The sequence below is a fragment of the Balaenoptera acutorostrata genome, chromosome 9 (assembly GCF_949987535.1).
Source record: "Balaenoptera acutorostrata chromosome 9, mBalAcu1.1, whole genome shotgun sequence".
Lineage (NCBI taxonomy): Eukaryota > Metazoa > Chordata > Mammalia > Artiodactyla > Balaenopteridae > Balaenoptera > Balaenoptera acutorostrata.
Window position 1 is genome coordinate 67,443,166 of NC_080072.1, and position 21,607 is coordinate 67,464,772.

General features: G+C 39.6%; 1 protein-coding gene and 1 long non-coding RNA gene across 7 annotated transcripts in view; one reads left to right on the forward strand and one right to left on the reverse strand.

Annotated features, from left to right (window-relative positions):
• GRM5 (glutamate metabotropic receptor 5) overlaps window positions 1-21,607 on the reverse strand; it is a 539,179-nt gene that overhangs the window by 56,245 nt on the left and 461,327 nt on the right. For 2 of the 3 annotated variants that reach the window (XM_057552875.1, XM_057552874.1), the window contains exon 8: window positions 5,826-6,765. In XM_057552875.1, coding sequence (XP_057408858.1) covers window positions 5,826-6,765 — 940 coding nt within the window. Of the gene's footprint in view, window positions 1-5,294; window positions 5,377-5,825; window positions 6,766-21,607 lie in introns of those variants that run through there. The other variant, XM_007168476.2, reaches the window with a different exon arrangement.
• LOC103017033 (uncharacterized) overlaps window positions 1-21,607 on the forward strand; it is a 251,473-nt gene that overhangs the window by 52,009 nt on the left and 177,857 nt on the right. The window lies entirely within an intron of this gene.

The following is a 21,607-nucleotide window of genomic DNA, read 5'->3' on the forward strand; positions in this document are numbered from 1 at the left end:
TTAATACATATAAATTCAGTTACTCCTCACAACAGGGGTTATTATCTACCATTTCACAGGTGAGGAAACAGACGGAAGTACCTTGTTCAAATTCATGCAGAGTGTGCACTAACTTTTGGAAATATAGTTACTATAACCTCAAAAGTTATTATTATCTTTTTCACTCTAAATTAGGTAATTAGTGTCCTCTTTAAAATGGAGCCCTCACCGTCTGCCATGAGATGTGGAAGGGACATATATAAGCCTTTTCGGAAACAGGGCCCAAACCCAATCTGGATTTATAGCAGCCTACTTCACCATACACTAGATGGAAGCAAGCAGAACCAGTCTAGGCTGAGCAGAGCAGCTGCTTCTCCCCAAAGACCTACATCCAAAGATTTCGGTTACGTATTTAATGTCACTCTAGATCCCAACAGATAGGCTTATTGGCATATTACAGAATTCAAGCCTGAGAAGCACAACTAATGAAGGTAATTTAGACTAAAATGTGAAAATATTAGGAGCACCCAAGTTCACTTGTTCCCCATTAATTAAGCCCCAGTGTGAAAGGCAATGTGATACATACTGGCCTTTATAAAACTATAAACTAAAAGGAGAGATAAATCCATACATAAGCAGTTATATCTACAATGTTCTGAACATCTTGATTTTGGATCACAGAGAAGGAATACTTAGTTTGAGAGCTCATGGGAGGTATAGAGGAATTTTAGTTTGGATCTAACTTGATTTCTTAGAATTATAGCTTCAAAGCAGGGAGCAGCTATGGGATGTATGTGATGCAAGGGTATTACAGCTTTCTCTGGCCTTTCTTCTTCTCTATATCAGAAGCAGGTTCCAGTGTGAATATCCTGGTTAACGGCAAAAAGAAGTCTCTGTATAATCAGAGGATAGGCAGTCTCAGCTATAATCATATAGACAGACCAGCATTTGCCAAGACCTCATACAGAAAAGCCAACAATTGCCAAAGGTCTCTCTGTACCTTCTTTCATATTCTAGTACCCAGATGTACTGACTACAGAATCCAATCATTAAGAACTACATGACCCTAGAGACGTGGATGGATCTAGAGAGTGTCATACAGAGTGAAGTAAGTCAGAAAGAGAAAAACAAATATTGTATATTAACTCATATATGTGGAACCTAGAAAAATGGTACAGTTGAACTGGTTTGCAGGGCAGAAATAGAGACACAGATGTAGAGAACAAACGTATGGACACCAAGGGGGGAAAGTGGTGGTGGGGTGTGTGTGATGAATTGGGAGATTGGGATTGACATGTATACACTGATATGTATAAAATAGATAACTAATAAGAACCTGCTGTATGAAAAAATAAACATAAAAATAAAGCCCTCTGTTTAAGAACTTCCAAAAAAAACCAACAAAAACCAACTACATGACTCTGTAGGGAAAACAAGTTAAAATAGGACCCCAAATCCTAAGAATTCCTGTTTCTATTGGCATTATCAGTGAATTTTGTTGCTTATGCTGCCCTTTTATTTACTAAATTAGAAATGAAATAGTTGAAAATAGTAATCTAATGTTACTAGAGGACTGTTAGAATTATAGCAAAACATGAGATCAGTGGATGGGAATCTTGAGCAGAAACTGATGACCACAGGAGTGCAGGGGATATTTGTAATACAGATCACAGCAGGCTTTGTTTATGGTTTCCTTTGCTGTGCAAAAGCTTGTAAGTTTAATTAGGTCCCATGTGTTTATTTCTGTTTTTATTTTCATTAGGTGGTGGATTGAAAAAGATCTTGCTGTGATTTATGTCAAAGAGTGTTCTGCCTATATTTTCCTCTAAGAGTTTTATAGTGTCTGGTCTTACATTTAGGTCTCTAATCCATTTTGAGTTTAATTTTGTGTATGGTGTTAGGGAGTGTTCTAATTTCATTCTTTTACATGTAGCTGTTCAGTTTTCCCATCACAACTTACTGAAGAGACTGTCTTTTCTCCATTGTATATTCTTGCCTCCTTTGTCATAGATTAGGTGGCCATAGGTGTGTGGGTTTATCTCTAGACTTTCTATACAGTTCCATTGATCTCTATTTCTGTTTTTGTGCCAGTGCCATACTGTCTTGATTACTGTAGCTTTGTAGCATAGTCTGAAGTCAGGGAGCCTGATTCCTCCAGCTCTATTCTTCTTTCTCAAGATTGCTTTCGCTCTTTGGGGTCTTTTGTGTTGCCATACAAAAGACAACCCTCAGAATTGGAGAAAATATTTGCAGACGAAGCAACTGAGAAGGGATTAATCTCCCAGATATACAAACAGCTCATGCAGCTCAATATCATAAAAACAAACAACCCAATCAAAAAATGGGCAGAAGACCTAAATACACATTTCACCAAAGAAGACATACGTATGGCCGACAAACACATGAAAAGATGCTCAACATCACTAATTATTAGAGAAATGCAAATCAAAACTACAATGAGGTATCACCTCACATCAGTCAGATTGGCCATTATCAAAAGATCTACAAACAATAAATGCTGGGAGGGTGTGGAGAAAAGGGAACCCTCCTACACTGTTGGTGGGAATGTAAATTGTTACAGCCACGGTGGAGAACAGTATGGAGGTTCCTTAAAAAACTAAAAATAGAGCTACCATATGACCCAGCAATCCCACTCCTAGGCATATATCCAGAGAAAACCATAATTTGAAAGGATGCATGCATGCATGCTGATGTTCATTGCAGCACTACTTATGATAGCTAGGAATATGGAAGCAACCTGAATGTCCATCAGCAGAGGAATGGATAAAGAAGATGTGGTACATATATATACAATGGCGTATTACTCAGCCATAAAAAGGAACAAAATAGTGCCATTTGCAGAGACGAAGGTGGACCTAGAGATTGTCATACAGAATGATGTAAGTCAGAAAGAGAAAAACAAATATCGTGTAATATCGCTTATATGTGGAATCTAGAAAAATGGTGAACTTATTTGCAAAGCAGAAATAGAGTTACAGATGTAGAGAACAAATTTATGGTTACCAAGGGGGGAAGGGGGGTGGGATGAATTGGGAGATTGGGACTGACATATATACACTACTATGTATAAAATAGATAACTAATGAGAACCTACTGTATAGCACAGGGAACTCTACTCAGTGCTCTGTGGTGACCTAAATGGGAAAGAAATCTAAAAGGAGTGGATATATGTATATGTATAACTGATTCACTTTGCTGTACAGCAGAAAATAACACAACATTGTAAAGTAACTATACTCCACTAAAAATTAATTAAAACAAAAAACAACTGATCATTGTAGGCTTAATCTTATGAAAGTTAGTAGAACCACTAGGGGGAAGTAGCGTGCACACTTGAAGACAAGCAAAAAGTAGCTACCACATTACTACATTCTCCAGTCCATTCATTCAACAAACATATCAGTGAATGATTACTGAGTGTCTTCTATGTGTCAAGCACCCTTCTCAGTACTTCTAGGCCCTGGAGGCACAGTGATGAACAAGGTAGACAAGGCCTCCACTCCCAAGCTTATCCTGCTTAGACTGGGACAAAGGGTATGTTGTACTGTCTGGCTAGAAGCTAGACAATGTAAAAATGGAGATGCTCTAGAAAGCCCAGGTATACAATCAATGTATGTATAGGTCTGTTCTGCCTTATATGATGCTCTCTTTGTTATGAAGATCATCCTCATTGCATACCTGACACAGAGACATTCAGGTATGGAAAAAGACTGACAGCTGTTAACTTTGTTAATAATAATAGCAAACACTTAAGAAGTACTTACTGTGTGGCATACACTTACATGTATTTACTTATTTAGTCTTACAACCACTGTATGTGATATATATTTCATTAACTCCATTCATCAGAGGAGGAAATAGAGGCATAGAGACGTTAAGTGATTTGCCTGTGGTTATACAGCGAGTAAGTGATGCCGCCCAGCTAACTGGGATGTTTAATCCCAGTGCTGCCCGGCTCTGCACTCTGCTACCTCCAATAAAGTGTCTGCTGTGTGCTCGGCCTTTGCACACACTATTTCTTTCACTCTTGACTATCCTATGCGGTAGGTGATATGATCTCAATTTGGCAGATGAAGGAACCGAGGCTCAGAGACAAGAAATGGTAGTGCCAGTGTTCAAACTCAGAACACGCTGGCTACAAGGCCAGTGCTCTTCACCATTGCTCCATGTCCTCTCCAAGGAGCCTGCCCTGGTGAGTTTTTGGGGTGTTTAGGCACAGTCTCACAATTCCGTCCCTCCAGCAACCGGTTTGTTTTATCTATCAGGATGCCCTGGAAGATTTTATTTGAAGAGAGAGTTTAAAGAAAGGCTGATAGAATAAAAGTTTGGAAAAAATAAATTTTCTTGGACAAAATAAAAGGCTTATCTTGCAGAAGTTGCAGAAAAAGAATGTTTTAGAAGTCAGGAAGACAGATGGAAAATATGCCAGCAGTTAGATATATGGAAGGTCTTCTATGTACAGGCCATGACATACCCAGGATTTATTGAGGAAGTAGAAGAGGTTATTTTTCCCAAGGTTTACAGTTTAGTTGAATACCTTGCACAGTGTACGTGGAAAGAGATGAGAGGCATATAGGAATCAGAAAAGAATTGAGAGAGGCAAGGATACAAGTTAATAATGCAAATGAATTTGGGCCATGCGGATAAACTCCCAAGTATCCTGTGAGTCCTTTTTAGTCCTCAGCAGACACAGTACCTTTACCATCACCCATAATTCAGGCTTTGAAGAATCAGGGCTGATAGGAAAGTAGGATTTTTCAGGCAGGCTAAATGATGGTATAAGAGAATCGTTCAAGGATTAGTATTTAGCTATTTATCTTCCATTTGAAAAATGTTTATCTTCCACTTATTTGTCTAGATTTTAGGAAAATTCTCAAATCTCTGTAGAGTTTGCAGACTGATGCTCTGACTAGCTCTTTTGATGTGTTTTCTTAAATATTACTCCCAGTAACAATCTATGTAGCCTTTTTAACACCTCCAAATTTGTTCTCAAGCCACTGATAAGATGATCTCATTGGCTTTTGAAGTGCCTTAGGGGGCACTTATCACATAAGAAAGTCCTCCACATGGAGGGATATCATTGGCTGTTGGCTTCAGATTCTTTTCAGATGGCAATTGGCCGATAACTACTACCTGGGATACTGGCCTTGGTGGATGGGATGGGACTATGGACAACAGAGACAGTGGGAAACTGGCTGGTTGTTTAGGGAGGTTGTATGCAAAGCCCCTTTGTTGTTTTGCCCCTTTCAGCTACTTAGACATGTCCCAAAGAGTTCAAGTTGCCCATTAAGAATGAAAGTATAAATTCTACATTTCTTGTGCCTCTGTGGGATGCGCAGTCAAGGGTTCTTCTGGGCTTGAGAGAGGTTCAGGCACCTGTAAGTGCAGTCAGATGTGTAAGGCTCTTGGCTCTCTGCTCTCAGCATAATCTGTGTTAACACTAATTGTCTCTGTTCTATGAGGGTGAATTAGAATTTAGTCCACAGTGTATCTCTGTCCCCTCAGGACCCAGAGGTCCTTGCCTTGCCTCAGTGATTTAGCTGTGCTCTCCCTGTCCCTCTGACCTCACTTCCCTTTTGTTGTAAGTCTTTGCTTTTTTTTCTCTATCTCAACTTTTATGTTTCTGGCCTTAGGTTAAGTCACTAGGCCCATTGCCAATTAACTCCATAAAAACCATTCAGTGCAAATGTCCAAAGCCCTTTCCCAGCACCCTGCCTCCCCTAGTTTCAGTTATTCAGGTATTTCGCATCTAAAAGGCCTGGGAAACAAACGCCGCTGCTCCCGCCCTAGGGCCCAGTGCTCCACAACACCTGCAAAACTCTTACCTTAGGGTTTCCCCAGAGGAGCCCCTCCTCTTCCACAGGTTGACCAGGCTGCTGGATCTGCTGGCTGCCGAGGAGGACTTGCCATCCCCCACGTGCATGCGCACCACCGTGGACGTGGTGAAGGCGCTGCGCACGTTTCTCTCTGGTTTGGCCAGGATGATGTATACCTTCGGCACAAACATGCAGCCGAGCGCCACTGTGGCGCTGAGGCTGACTGAGAAACACATGGTGATGATTTTGTAGTTGCTGCCAAAGTAGATGGGCACAAAGGCCAGCCATATAATGCAGGTGGTGTACATTGTGAAGGCGATATACTTGGCCTCATTGAAGTTGGCTGGCACATTTCTGGTCTTGAAAGCATAGAAGGTACAGCTCAAAATCAGCAATCCATTGTAGCCAAGCGGAGTGACCACTCCCAGGTTGGTGGTGTTACAAATCAGGTAGACTTCTCGAATGCTTGGGTAGTCGTGCATTATGTCGGGAGGCTCCATTATGAAGAGGGCGATGATGATGCCCAGCTGGACGCATATGAGAATGAAAGCAATCACTAGCTGGGCACAGGCACTCATGAATCTGGGCTTTTTGGTACAGATCTTCTTCTTGCTGCCAGCCAGGATCCTTGCAATGCGATTGGTCTTGGTTACAAGGGCCGAATAGCTCATGGCTGGGGAGAGACCGATGCCTATTCTCTGAAGGTAGCAGTAAATCTGTTGGGGCTTTGCAATGAGGCAGAAGGTACATAAGTAGCCCAGGCAGATGCCAGCAAGGATAATGTAGCAGAGTTCCCTGCTGGAGGACTTGACGACTGGTGTATCACGGTAAATGATGAAGACTGCGGTGACAAACAGGGTGGCTAGCAGGCCGAGGCAGGCAAACACCACAGCTGCAATGGGCTCAGGGTCACCCCAGCGAAGATACTGTACTGGGATCAGATCACAACCTGCAGAGACAGAGACACATATTGAAAAAGAAGGAAGAAATATTGACTGGGGTCACTTGTGCCTAAGTTAGAAGCAGCTGCCTATGATCCTTCAGAGTTTGTCTCCGGTCTACCCTTCTAATCTCAGTATCCCATACTACTCCTTTCTTCATATACCCAGTCATAAAATATTTATCTTTAGGTTATCAAATACATACTCTGTGACAGGAGCTGTTCTAGGTTCTGAAAACAAAATGATGAAGAACATATTCCCTGCCCTCCAAAAAAAAAAAAAAAAATTGGTGGGGGTAAGGGGGACTTTTATAGAATGACTTACAGGTGGGATAAGGACCATGAAGAAGTAGAGCATGGACCTTGACTCAGTCTGTGGGAGCAGTAAAATCTCCTTCAACAGGAATTAGCAAATGCAAGTGTTGTGGTTTGGCTGAATTTGTGGATTTGGTAGGTTTGGCAACTAGAAATTAATTGTAAGGAAAGAGCTAGGGGGCATTGGAGGCATGAAAGCAGGTTCCATACGGTAATGTGACGAGTGGCCTAAGGTAAGTCTGGAAGGTAGGCAGGAGGGGATCTTGCAGGGCAGAGAGTCTTAGATCAATGGGAAGTCACTGGAGGGATCTCTGTAGAGTAAGAGGAATCACATGGTCAGATTTGTGTGCGTGTGTTTTAAACATTATTTTGGTTGCTGTGTGGATTTTGGATGAGGTAAAGGTGTAGAGGGATTTGAGAAATATCGGAAGCAGTATAGGCTGTTTAAATGCATGTGGGGATACGTGAAAGACAGAGGCATCAAGGATGACCAACATTGGTCCTTGAATCCACTGCAAAAAACCATGACAATTTGGCGTCATTTGGGTTATGTGCCTTCTCTTTAAATTTCTTTAGGGCAGTGATTCTCAAACTTGGCTACACACTGGAATCACTTAGATATTTAAAAAAAAAAGTACTGTGGCCTGGGTTTCAGTGCCAGAGTTTCTGATTTCATTGGCCTGGGCGTCAGGATTTTTAAAAGGCACTCTAAGTGCTTCTAAACTTGCAGCCAGAGTTGAGAACCATTGCTCTGAAAGGATCATTCTTGTCAATTAGATTTTAAAAATAGAATTGAGATAGCTTTATTGAGTGAGTAGGAGAGGAGTGAGTAATCTGGAGCCTTGGACACTTCAGCAATGTGGCAGAGATTATTAACTGCCTGCAAGTATCCATTCTCCCCTTTATGCTCAGCAACAGATCTCCGTTTCATTTGGGGTGGTAAAGGATGCAGCTAAAACGCTGCATTTGCCAGCAGTCTTTGCAGTCAGGTGTGCCATGTGATAGGTTTTAGCCGGAAAGATGTAAGCGGAGAACTCCTTCAAGGAAAATGACTCATCTTGGAAAGTACCTTTTTTGCCCTTCCTGGCTTTCTCCTTCTGTTGACTGGACTATACACATGATGGCTAGAGCTCCAGCAGTTATCTTGGACTATAAGGTAACATTAAGGACAGAAAACATGTTCTGGGATTTGGAAGAGAAAAATGCAGGGAGCCTGAGTCCCTGTTAACCGTGGAATCACTGACTAGCTCTGGACTGTGTATATCATATTTACCTTGTTTAAACAACTTTTATTTCCCTTATATATGCAGCCAAACCAAATCCTAATGGATATAGCTGTAACTTCCTGTATCTCCTGGTCAAGGGTATTGTAGTAAGTGGCTTCGAATATCAATGGCTACTAGGAGGTAAGGGAGACAACAATAACAGTATGTAATGATGGCGTAGGGGAGCAGAATTTGCCATCCCCAAATATGTCTCTTTGAGATATTAATTACTTTCAGCTGGTTATTTTCTAAGAAACGGCAGATGGGGGAAAAACTCTGAAAACCCCACTAGGAGAGACACGCTTTTGTAAGAAACATTTGCATTCCTAAGGGAAATCTCCATTTGGAAGGGTAGCACCCTCACTGTACAGAAGAGGAGGATGACCAAATCTCTAGAAATTCTTGTCAGTGGAGAAGGCAAAGACTTGAATCTGCGTAAAAACCTTTACCCTTACTGTGCTTTTCCTCCCCTAGCTGACTCTCTCCACCCTCAACATCCTCTATTGTCTTTAGCTGAGGATGGTACTTAAGATGAGGGCTTTGGCCATTTTGGTGAGTTACTCATTTTCCCTGAGTCTCTCCCATGTCTACAGGTTGTTAAACTCTTTGATTTCTCTTCTTAATGTCTCATGTCAATTTAATTCTCTTGATGTCAGCCAGAAGAACCTAGAAGGGTAGAGGGAAATTTCTTCCTCCCTGACAATGACAAAGAAGCATGGGGTTCTTTCAAAATATGTCTAAGGGCAGCTCTGTTGTAGAAAGAAACGAAAACATTCTTTCTTCTTTCTCTTATTTCTGCCTTGCTAGTCTTTTTCTTCAAGATCTTAGGTTTCAGATAGTACTATTAGTTTATAGTAAGATGCATTAGGGGTTTAATAGGATTTGTGAGTTAGCCTAGGATCCTCAGCACACTTTACAGAATAGTTTCTGTGGGAAAATGTATGCTTAGTTTAAAAACCTGTGCTTTTAACTTTAAAAAATGTGTATGTGGATAGCCCAGACTAAATATGACAGTTATTTTATATAGTGTATAGGATTATAAATAAATGCCTATCTCATTGCTAATGAATATACCTGTATCTATATTTTTAGGCCCCTGTGTTCACATATGCTGCTTATTATGTAGGATATCAACTTCTGAGACTTTAGTATACCATAGGGTTTAGGTTCATATTTACAAATTTGTTCTTCACAGAGACTATTTTACGACAAGAAAATAGGGACTAATCATTCCTATCTTTATTCTTCCATAACAGCTTATTTATAACACTGATATGACAATGAAATTCATTATCTACTGCAGTTAATTCTGTAGGGGTCTGTTTCCCCTGCTAGGTCATGAGCTACTAAATGTCCATAGTAATTTACTGATATAGGAAAGATGTTATGTGGTACATGAAGCAGGAATCCTTTCAACAGCTAAAGAGAATCACCTGAAAAAATATATAAATATTTAAGGGCTTTCACTCTACTCCTTTTTTTCCCCCCTGTTGTTCTGCTAAATCTTAACTGCTTTTATCTAAACGTCATTAGCACCCTAATTACTGAATGTTTTCTCTATGATAACATTCACCACTGTTTTTATGTCAAATATATTCTTGAACTCTTCATGTGCAACCTGTTAACATCATGTGTGAAACTTAAGAGATCTCCATTAGATACATGTGTTGGAAGAAATGTGTATAAGGGATGTCTCTAACGTGTTGTGATTATTTTCTCAAAGTTGTCAGAATTTATATATTCAAATGAATGTTTTTTTCATTTAACGTGAACCACTGCAAAGACTTCAGTTTAATGATGCTGCCATTGCACAAAATACTTTTGAAACTCTTGGAATAGAAAATATTGGATTCTGATTATAGTGTTATAATCACTGAATCTTATAAATTGGATAAGATCTTAGAGTTTCCAAGAGTGGATGTGCATCACAATCACTTGGAGAGTCTACAAAAATACAATTCAGGAGTCTAAACTCAGGAGATTTCGAATCAGTACATTTGGGGTGGGACAAAAGAATTTTGTTTTGAATCAGCAAGCTCAATGACTATACAACTGGTCCTTGGTTGGCAGCCCAACCTTAGAGATTATCAGGCTGACTCCTCATCCAGTGTGTGAATGTCTTATATGATAATTACTAGATGCAATCACCCTAACCCTACCTAAGGCTTTCCATGAGCTATGTTGTCTCAAGGCCAGGATTAATAGTGGGGGAAGATAGACTGGAAAGACAGGAGGTCTGGATGGCAGGTAGAGACTGGAGGTGAATAAAATGGTTAGTAGGCTATCACAATAGGACAGGCAAGGGATGTTAGGGCAATAATTAAAAGCCACGGTCCTGAGAACATTCAGCTGGTAAAGACATTTCAGAGCTAGGACTGAAAGAAATGATGAGGTAGACAGACAGCAGAGTCAGGAGAGAGGCTTCTAACCAAGCTGATGGCAGTGCTGTTAACTAAGATGCAGGCTGTGGGAAGAAAAGCGTCACATTTTATAGGAATGATATCTAGTTCCAGTTTGGACATGTTGTGTTTGAAATGTTTATGACGAGTAGAGCAGATGGGAGCAGAAGCTTAGAAGAGATATCAGGGTAGAAGTTATAGCTTTAGGAGTCATCTGTTTATAGGTGGAAATAAGAGACATGGAAGTAAATGTAATCAATAAGGAAATTCATGGATATAGATGAGAGCAGAGCCTGGAAGTCTGGTATGACACCGAACTTAAGGAAGGGCAGAGGAAGAGGCTATGTCAGGGAAGACATAAGCTAGATCAGCTAGAAGGAAGGAAGTGTGTCAGAAGCCAAAGGAAAGTGGTTAATTGGATGGCCCACCGTATCCTCCTCTAACCATGTCACTTCAGTTTTTCTTTCTTTCTTTCTTTTTTTTTAAAAAATCCTTACCCAAAGAGCTTGCACAAAGCTTTGAGCTTCAGTTTTCCAGATATCTCTCCTTGTGGCATATCACTCTCTTATATTTTCCCCCTTTACTACTTTTAGTTCTGTTTCCTCTGAACAGGGGGTGGTATCATGAACAAGTTCTATCAAATCTCAGAATATTGAGATACTGCTAACCTTATTATGATATAAGTTTAGATTCTCATTAATTACTATGCCTACTTTGCATTGGTTTACAAACATCTGAATACATTGTTATTCTTCCTAAATCTCTTCCTTATTTTCTTCTGTGAATTAGGGCCTTTTCTGCATTAATGGTTTTCTTTTTTATCCCTGTTTCATTCTTAGTGTAATGGTAAGTACTCAGTATTGGAGGTACTCAGTGTACTGGTAAGTTATCACTGGAAGGGTATGTAGAAGTTAACTAACAATCTGTAGAATATATATTTTATACTTTTAATATAATCAGTTTGGTGTATGCTTTTTATATTTTAGATTAAAGGATCTTGATCATATTGGTGAAGTTCCCTCCTAACAAGCATATTAGAGTTTCTTAGAAGATGCACAATATTATTACATTCCTTTCCAGAAATGCATATGAGGCATAAATTATAAAATCAAGACCTGTTTTCTGATGACATCTATTTAGGTGGCTATCCACTTCTCACTTTCCTCCCCTTTCATGCTTGATCCGTATTCTGTGATTCTCCAGTATAATTCATCCTTTCATAGCTTGAGGTGACATGTATTGAAGACAACAGTTTTTTTCTTTTCCATTACAGTTTATTACAAGGTATTGACTGTAGTTCCCTGTGCTATATGTAGGACCTTCTTGTTTATCTATTTCATATATAGTAGTTTGTATCTGCTAATCCCAAACTCCTAATTTATCCCTCCCCCACCCCCTTCCCCCTTTGGTAGCTATAAGTTTGTCTGCGAGTCTGTTTCTGTTTTGTAAATAAGTTCATTTGTATCGTTTTTTAGATTCCATATAAGTGATGTCGTATATTTGTTTTTCTCTGTTTGACTTACTTCACTTAGTATGATAATCTCTAGGTCCATCAGTGTTGCTGCAAATGGCATTATTTTATTCTTTTTAATGGCTGAGTAATACTCCATTACACACACACACACACACACACACACACACACACATACACATATGTGTGTATATATATATCACATCTTCTTTTATCTATTCATCTGTTGATGGACATCTAGGTTACTTCCATGTCTTGGCTATTGTAAATAGTGCTGCTGTGAACACTGGGGTGCATGTATCTTTTTGAATTAGAGTTTTCTCTGGATGTATGCCCAGGAGTGGGATTGCTGCATCATATGATAGTTCTATTTTTAGTTTTTTAAGGAACCTCCATATTGTTCTCCATAGTGGCTGCACCAGTTTACATTCTCACCAACAGTGTAGGAGGGTTCCCTTTTCTCCGCACCCTCTCCAGCAGAAAATACAACAATTTTTTTTAAAGGGAAGGAGAGCCGCCAAAACTATTATCCACACTATCCTATGATTCCACTACTGTGCTTCCCATACATCTAATGGGAGATGGATGGCTCACTGATTTCCTGGACACCTAAAAATGATATGACTGCTTAGCAATAACTGGTACTCATGCTTACTGTTTGGGTATTAGTCTTGCAGGAGTAATATTCCTGTAGTTAATAGTTCCTAGACTGTTGCATTCTCAAACCCTCTTCCAAGTGTCTGTTCAGGCAGAAGGAATGAGGAGTCAGAGATCCTGGGACAGTTGCCTGATGTTCTGTAAGTTGACTAGGCAGGAACTCCTTAACAAGCTCCATATTTCCTGTATAATTTTGGAGGAAGGGAAGTTGCTGCTGAGAATCTTTGAGAGTCAGATGTATGTGTTGTCCGCTGCTGGTCAGGCCATTTCAGGTATATGAAACTCATTCGGGGCTGTTGTGGAACTCTCCTCTCATACATGAACAATAGATCTGCCCAGAGTACACGGTGTTGACTGGGGACTAACAACATCACGCCTGCTTGCAATCTGTTCCATCAGTAGACCATTTGTCTGCCTCTCCTCCCTTCTTTACGTGTCTGGATTTGGATCTCTAGGGTGTTGGTTAGAGATAGCAGAGTGATGCAGACTCAGAATTCTTTCTGCCTTGTTCATAACCCTGCCCATTTAATATTTTCTCTTCACTTAGCCTAAGCTAAAGTTTTTCATTACTTCCATATTTCAGAAGAACTGGAAGTGATGTGTGTGTGTGCGTGTTATATTTAGGTACCTTATTTTTCTTTGTAGCACTTACTATAATTTTAATCTATTTTGTGTGTGTATATGTGCATGTGTGAGAGAGAGAGAGAGAGGTTGAGAGAGACGTCATATTGTTTAGGTCTATCCTCCCTACTTCACTAAAGCACCCTGATGTCAGAGACTTTGCCTCTTTTGCTCACGAATGGAACCATGGTACTGAGCACGGTGCCTCACTCATGTGGTTAGTACAGCAATTTACAAATTAATATATCTACTATATAATCAAAGTATAATCAAATTCTCATTCTGGTGGCTGGATCAAGTCATTCTCAGCAAACCTTTTTGTTGCCTTTAGGAAGTCCAAGTTGCAGAACTGTTACGTACTGTTATAGATAGAAATCTAAATTCAGTACATTACACCTGAAGTTTAGAGTCAGGATTCTGAACCAGAGAGGGAAAAACTAAGTAAGCACCTCAAAGGCTTCCTTCTGCCTAGGGGTGTGACATGTCTCACATTAGAAATATTCCAGGTACTAATTTGGCAGTGATCAGTGTTTGTGATTGACTGATTAATCTAATTTTGAGTAATTCATTGGATCTGGGAATTATGAGCAGAAGAAAGAGGGAGGCAGTAACAGAAGTCATTCTTTAACAAGTGTCGTTTAGTATAAAGTTCAGATACACTGTTCCCAAAAAGGCTTCAGTAGTTGTGGCACGTGGGCTCAGTTGCTCCGCAGCATGTGGGATCTTCCCGGACCAGGCCTCGAACCCCGTGTCCCCTGCATTGGCAGGCGGATTCTTAACCACTGCACCACCAGGGAAGCCTTTGTCCTTTGGTGTCCTTTGGTGGGTGCCCTCCAGGAACCAGTGGGCAGCTCTCACTCCAGTCGGCAGCACTAACTGGAAACCCCCAAAAGAGTTAGCAGCGAGGTCACTGTGAATCCCACCCATGACCTGCCAACAGTGTTGATCCAACTGGAGCTTTCTCCTTTCTGTGGCCCCCACCACTCAGCACTTAGCCAGGACTTCTCACCACTTTTCCCGGACCCCTTCTCCCCAGCAGGGCCTCAGAAGGCCTGTCGCCTCCCTGCCCTGTCTCCTGGGCCATGGTGACTCTTTTCTCAGTGTGTCTTTTGCTAAATATGCCCTTTTTGTATAAATAAAAGATAATTTGGAGTTGTTCTCTCTCAAAAAAAAAAACAAAAAAAGGCATTCCCAAAAAGGCATTTTCTAGAGTTGATTGATTTTACCATTACCTTGGCATGAAATAAAACATAACCATGATTCCTCCCTCAAATGAAAATTTAGTCTCTATCCAAAATGTTTGGTAGGTTTTATGGAAACTGCCTCAATGGGAAGCCACTTTATTCCTGTTTATGCCAGCATTAAAAAAAGGGCAGAAACTAACATTTATTGAATGCCTACTAAATGTCAGGTGTTATCCTAGATATTTTAGGTAATCTTCATAATAAACAAGTGAGGTAGGTATTATTAACTCTGTTTTACAGAGGAAGGATATGAGGTTTAATCTGACATTTTGGGGCTGAGATTAAAACCCTGTGAACATTTTGATTGATTGATTACCTGATTGACTTATGTTACATCAGGAGAGACAAACTGATCAAAGTGTTCCTTTCAAAGGGGCCTTGAGGTTACTTAGTAGGAAGGAGAATCATGAATAATTAGCAATGTCTGCCATGTGCAAGGAGGGGCTAGTGGTCATAAGTATTTGACATTTGACATAAATATTTGACATAGATCCATGCTCCCTTCTGAGAAATCTCATTGGTTCAAATTCTTCAGCAAGGTTCTCATCCTGGCTTACCTGTCCTGAGGGTTGCTAGCCAGACACTGATTGGTAAATTTTTACTTTTGTGTCCCTAAAGTTTTCTAGTGTGGAACTTTTTTTTCCTGAATGGGCACCAAGTACCCACAGCACACGAGAACAAGGATTGATCGTAGGACATTCCTAACATTGCCACATAGAGGACTCACAGCCACCCATTTATCATTGGACCCAGCCTATTTCACGCCCTTCAAGGTTTATTGCATATTTTTTTGTTTTAGATTCCCTTAATAAAATTCCCTCAAAGAGCTGACAACTCAGGGCTATAGTTTTTATTTAGCTTTTATATTTTTTTATTGGTTATATTTTATAGGGGAATTTGAAATTGTATGCAAAGATTAATTTCATAATTAGGCATAAAGAATGATTTAATAGTTCTGCAGAGTGCTGAGGGGAAGGATTATCACAGATGCACATTTGTAGGGACCAGCTTTGGAAAAATATGACTTCCGGTCATACTGCAGATGAATAAGAGAGGAAAAACACAGCACATGAATTTTTAAATAAAATGTGCTGACTGGAATACTTTGCTCCATTTTTACCTTTCCCCTCTCCCCTCACTAGCTAACTCATTCCTCGTTCATTTTCCAGCTCTTCTTTGAGGATGGCTTTTCTGATTCCTGGAGTGACAGGTTCCTCCCATGTGGTCAAGCAGTTCCCTGTGCCGGTGTCTATCACAGCGCTTGCACATAATAGCACAACTGTTATGCTCAGAGTGAGCTTGCTTGTCTGTTTCATGTAGTAGACGGAGAGCAAATTGAGCGCAGGGGACTGTTTGCCTTTTGCTCTGCTGTGCCAAGCCAGTAGCCAGTACACAACACGCAGTTCAACAGGTTGAATGAATGAATGATTACGTTAATGGAGGAGAGAACAATTGAATCAGGAGACATGCACTTCATTTTCAGCTTGCACACAAATATTTCTGGTGAATACGAGACGCTTCCTCTAGTTATTTGTGTCTCCATTTTTTTTTTACTTTTTTGGAATTTATTTAGTAACAATGAGCATTCAGAGATATTTTCATTGGATGGGGATCCTTCCATCTGAGTCTTTTTTCCATCTTTATGAGAGAGGGCACATTTTACAACCAGGTAGCTTCTTCAGCCTGCTTTCTGCCCGTGGATGACTGTTACCAAGGATCTCTTTACATTTGAACTGTCCTTGCATGTTTTAGTTGTGTCTCCATTTTTCTATACATAAAATAGAAATACAGAACTCCCTTCCCTATAATGAGGGTTTTAATCTGGAGAAACCCTTGTAGAAGAATTTGCGTATGAGGAATTAAAGACTGATTACCTGAAAAATGGCAGTGAAGCAATTTTTCAGGACTGAGAAAATAAAATGCTTAAAACTATTTTTGTACTTTACTAGAATAAAACATTAAAGTCATCACTTTAAAACCAATAGAGGATCAAGGGAATTTTACACACATGATTTGAGCTATAATGAGTGTTTTACAATTAATTTCAATTAATTTCCTGGTTTGCTAGACTCTTTTCAGGCTCCCTTTCCTCTGGTTTTAGTCAGTCATTTTTTTTTTTTTTTGCAAATAATCTGTATAGTAAAAAGCATTTTCATCCTGTGGTTGATCTTCCATCCAAATGTCCTTTCTGATTTTGTGACTCAGATATTTATTGAGTGTCTGCTGTGTTCTAGGAGCTTGTTATTCCCAAGTGGACAAAACAAGCAGAAACCCCCTACCCTTTAGCTTGTGTTCCAACTGGGGAGACTGACAATATATGATCAGCAAAAATAAGTTAATACATTAACAATATAATGGAATAAAAGGTTATATATGAAGTGGGGAAAGTAAGAGGTAGAAGAGAGGGTAAAGGGGGACAGTTTGTAGTACTAAACACATTGGTCAAGGTAGACATTTGAGCAAGGACTTGAAGGAGGCAAGGATAGCAGCAGTATGTGTATCTGCGGTGGAGCATTTCAGGCAGAGAGAACAGCTAGGGCAGTGACCCTAGGAGAACAGCCTTCCAGATATCTTAACAGAAGAACAAAAGGACCAATGTGTTGGGGGATAGAGGGAGATGTAATAAAGAGGAAAATAGTCCAGATACATAACAAAGGGCTAGGTCATATACAACATAAATTTGACTTTGAATGAGAGGAAACTATTGTAGGTTCTTAGACAATGGAATAACGTGATCTGGCTTACTTTTTAAAACGGTATCTCTGCCCGGGCTATTGACAAGTGGCTGTAGGTAGAGGCGGGGGGGGGGGGGGGGGGATTAGGAAGATGAATTAGGAGGTTATTTCACTAGTAAGGTGATTAACAATGATTGCCAGGACCAGGATCTTACAGTGGAGGTAATGGGAAGTGGTAGACTTCTGTATTCGAAGGAAGAGTCAATGGAATTTCCTGACCCATTGACCAAAGGATATGAGAAAACGCAAAAGATGATTCCAAAGTTGTTGGCCTGAGCTACTGAAAGAATGGATTTGCCGTCAGGTGAAATATAGAATGCTAAGGATAGGCAGCCTTGGGGATCAGGAAGGTAAAGACCTGGATTTCAGTTTTGGAAATGTAGAATTTGATATATCTATCACACATTTAAATAAATATGTCAAGTAGGCAGTTGAATATTCAAGTCTGGAGATTGGATGAGAAGTCTGGGCTACATATTTAAATTCAGAAATCTTCAGTGTGTAACTGAGAACAAGAGACTGGGTAGGATCACCAGTGAAGCAAATGTAGATAGAAAAGAGGGTGAAGACTGAGCCCTGGGACACTCCAAAACTCTATTCTTACTTTTATTTCAAACACAGAGTTAGATATAAATGTAAAAACACTGAGGGCAATAGATGCTAGATTCCCTCTGAGAAGGTTAATTTTTTTTCTTGTCATTGAGGAAAACAGAAAAAGTGGATAATGATGCCATTATTATCCACTGAAACCAGAAAAACTTTTGATCAGGGAGAGTGATTAAAAAAAAGATGGCAGGAAAAGAAAAAGAATTCAATTTCAAGCATAAGAGGAATAAAACATCAGTCTTAGTAATAGATTTCAATTTAGAATGGAAGACAAAAACAGGTAACTGTATTGAAATATGTTAATTTTAGTGTTCACATAATATGTTTTTAATGTCCTTCGGCAAACTGGAAACAACCAACATTAACAGAAAATAACAAACGTGGTTAGTTCATGTGTCCAGTTGTTAATGTACAAGCAGTGATATTGTACTTCTTGTCATGCCGGCATTGATAACAAAATAGCAGCAAAATATATTAATCTAAAGAAAAACAGTAAAGAGTGGGCACTGTAGTTGAATTTATCAGCACTCTAGAACCCAAAAGAAATAAATGGGAAACAACAAGAAATCAAAAAAAAAAAAAAAAAAAAAAAAAAAGAAACATGCCAGATGCCTTTTAGTATTGTTGTGGCTCATGACTATCTTTCTGGAGTTTCCAAATCACGTTAACCTTGTGTAACCCATTCATTTGGAATCAGAAAGCTAAGAAGGTAATGTAAGTGACATTAAAAGAGATGTTTATAATAGTAAGCTAGTTCAACAAATGCAAATTCATTGCCTATTCTGTGCCATTTACTGGGCTAGACAATCATTGACTTAGAGGATCTTACTTTCAAATGGGGAAGACTTTCAATAGAGGTTGGAACTTTCTCCAAATTTTCTCATTTATCTTTAAATCAATCAATTAATCTCTATATTCATTTCTCATCACTATATTTTTTAAACTTAATTAACAGTGGAGTGATAATCATTAATATAACTGAACTGTTAACAGGTACCAAACTATTTGTGTGCTATTTAACCTCTCCAATAATTCTGTGAACCTAGTTACTACTGTTACCTCCATTTTTATGTAAGAGGAAGTTGAAGCTCGGAGAAGGAAATTTATTTTTGCTTAAAGTCACACAGTGAGTCATTGGTGGAGTGTGGATTTCAACATGGATGTGTCTAATTCCAACCCTTTTGAGATTTAAACCACTATGTTATTGGAAGATAATAAAGATGAATTGTTCCGGACATGTCTCACATTCAGCCAAAAATTTCAGCTGTATTTTTTAATACTACATTTGTCATAAATTTCACCTTCCTTAGATAGTATTGGTGAGTCTATGTAACGAATGTAAGGTAAATCTAGAACGTGCTTAGGGACCTTCGGGGGGGGGATTCTATCGTTAAGCAAAGTAGTCACTTCCTTTTACAGCTGGTCACCATTATGATGCTTGGTCTGTAGAAAAGGATGGTTTCCATAAATAGGCTTTGATAGGAAAAGTGAATGTGAAATAGTGATTCACTTGACTCAAAACAGCTTGGTTATGTTGGGAAAAATATTTTTTTTTTTTTTTTTAAATTTATTTTTGGCTGCGTTGGGTCTTCGTTGCTGCTTTCTCTAGTTGCGGCGAGCGGGGGCTACTCTTCGTTGTGGTGCGTGGGCTTCTCATTGCGGCGGCTTCTCTTGTTGCGGAGCATGGGCTCTAGGCGTGCAGGCTTCAGTAGTTGTGGCACACGGGCTCAGTAGTTGTGGTTTTCGGGCTCTAGAGCGCAGGCTCAGTAGTTGTGGTGCACGGGCTTAGCTGCTCCACGGCATGTGGGATCTTCCCGGACCAGGGCTCGAACCCGTGTCCCCTGCACTGGCAGGCGGACTCTCAACCACTGCGCCACCAGGGAAGCCCGGGAAAAATATTTTTGAATACACATTCCTTAGATATATTCGTTAGGGTTTTTCTTTCTCCTTGAAAATTCTTCTCCCTTTTACCTGGTTAACTTCTCATTTTCACATGCATTATTTCCATTTCCTCCCAGAAGGTACCACTGAACTTCCAAGACCTGGTTAATTTTCTCTCCTCAGTGTAATTAGTTTTTACTCTCAGGCTAGCACTTTATTTTCTTGCACCTTCATTCCTTCCCTTTCTTGGTCTGTTCATTCATTCATTCTTTCCCTTATTCCTCCTCTCTCTCATTATTTATTGGACAAACATTAAATCAGTTTCTACTATATGCCTGGCATACTTAATGTATTGAAATTGCTCTTTATTTGTGTGTGTGTCTGCCAGGCCCTGGGATACTCGAGGGTAGGAATTGTGGCTGCATGATCACTATGTGTCCGGTGCCCAGTGCTTTGTTTGAACCAAGTTGGAGCTATTTGCTAATGAGTACTTCTATCTTGCGTGCCACCAATGCACAATTCAGTTATCGTATGTATCATATGTTATACTTTTAATGCAATTATGTAAGTCAGCCTTCTTCTACTGTGGACATTTGATGGCATGGAAATGGAAGGTCAGACACCTTCCATTTGTATCTTTATCAATAGAACCTAGCACAGTGTTGAAAACAGTGTAGAAACTTGATTAAAAAACAACTTCTGCTGAACGAATGAGTGATAGGATAACCACCTTGTAGAGCATGTGTTCCTATTCAGATTATTATGTAACCTAGATAAGCCAAGAAATTAGAGGTTGCCATTATGAAAACCTGTTCCTTTAAAAATATTAACAGGAACTATTTATTAAAATTGTAATAATAAAAAACACATATTTCTCATCTAAATTCGTAACAGATTTCCCCTAAAGAATCAGAAACACATAATAAATGGAAAGGGTTTTTTTACCCTTTCCTCATCCAAATTGAATTGTAGTAATCAAATGGGCAGCACATTTTACACACATTTGAAATGAAAACTATCATAGCAACCTGGAGATAATTAACATGTGACCAGCTTGAAAGCTGAATTTTTTCTCTTTCTGTAATTTCCTGGAAATATGGGGCTCCAAGACGTGATTGTGAAGAAAGGCATGTGGTGTAGCAGAAAATGGTGGAATCACAGTGCCTGGGTTTGATTTTCCACTAGTTTTGTGACCTTGAGCAACTTATAGAATCTTCCTGGGTCTTAATTAATTCAGCTGTAAAATAATAAAGTCTACCTCATAGGATTCAAAAGGACAATGCATAAGATAGTTAAAAATACTGGTGATGACACAGCACAGGGAGATCAGCTCGGTGCTTTGTGACCACCTAGAGGGGTGGGATGGGGAGGGTGGGAGGGAGGGAGACGCAGGAGGGAAGAGATATGGGGACATATGTATATGTATAGCTGATTCACTTTGTTATACAGCAGAAACTAACACACCATTGTAAAGCAATTATACTCCAATAAAGATGTTAAAAAAATATTGGTGATGAAAAGCGCTTCTCCCCACGTTTTTATTTACTTATTTATTAAAAGGTAAAAAAAAGTCCCAAGAAAAGCGGGACAAACTGAGGAACACAAATAAAGGAAGTATTTATAGGAAGAGAGTAACTCAAATGCTGGAGTTGTAAAA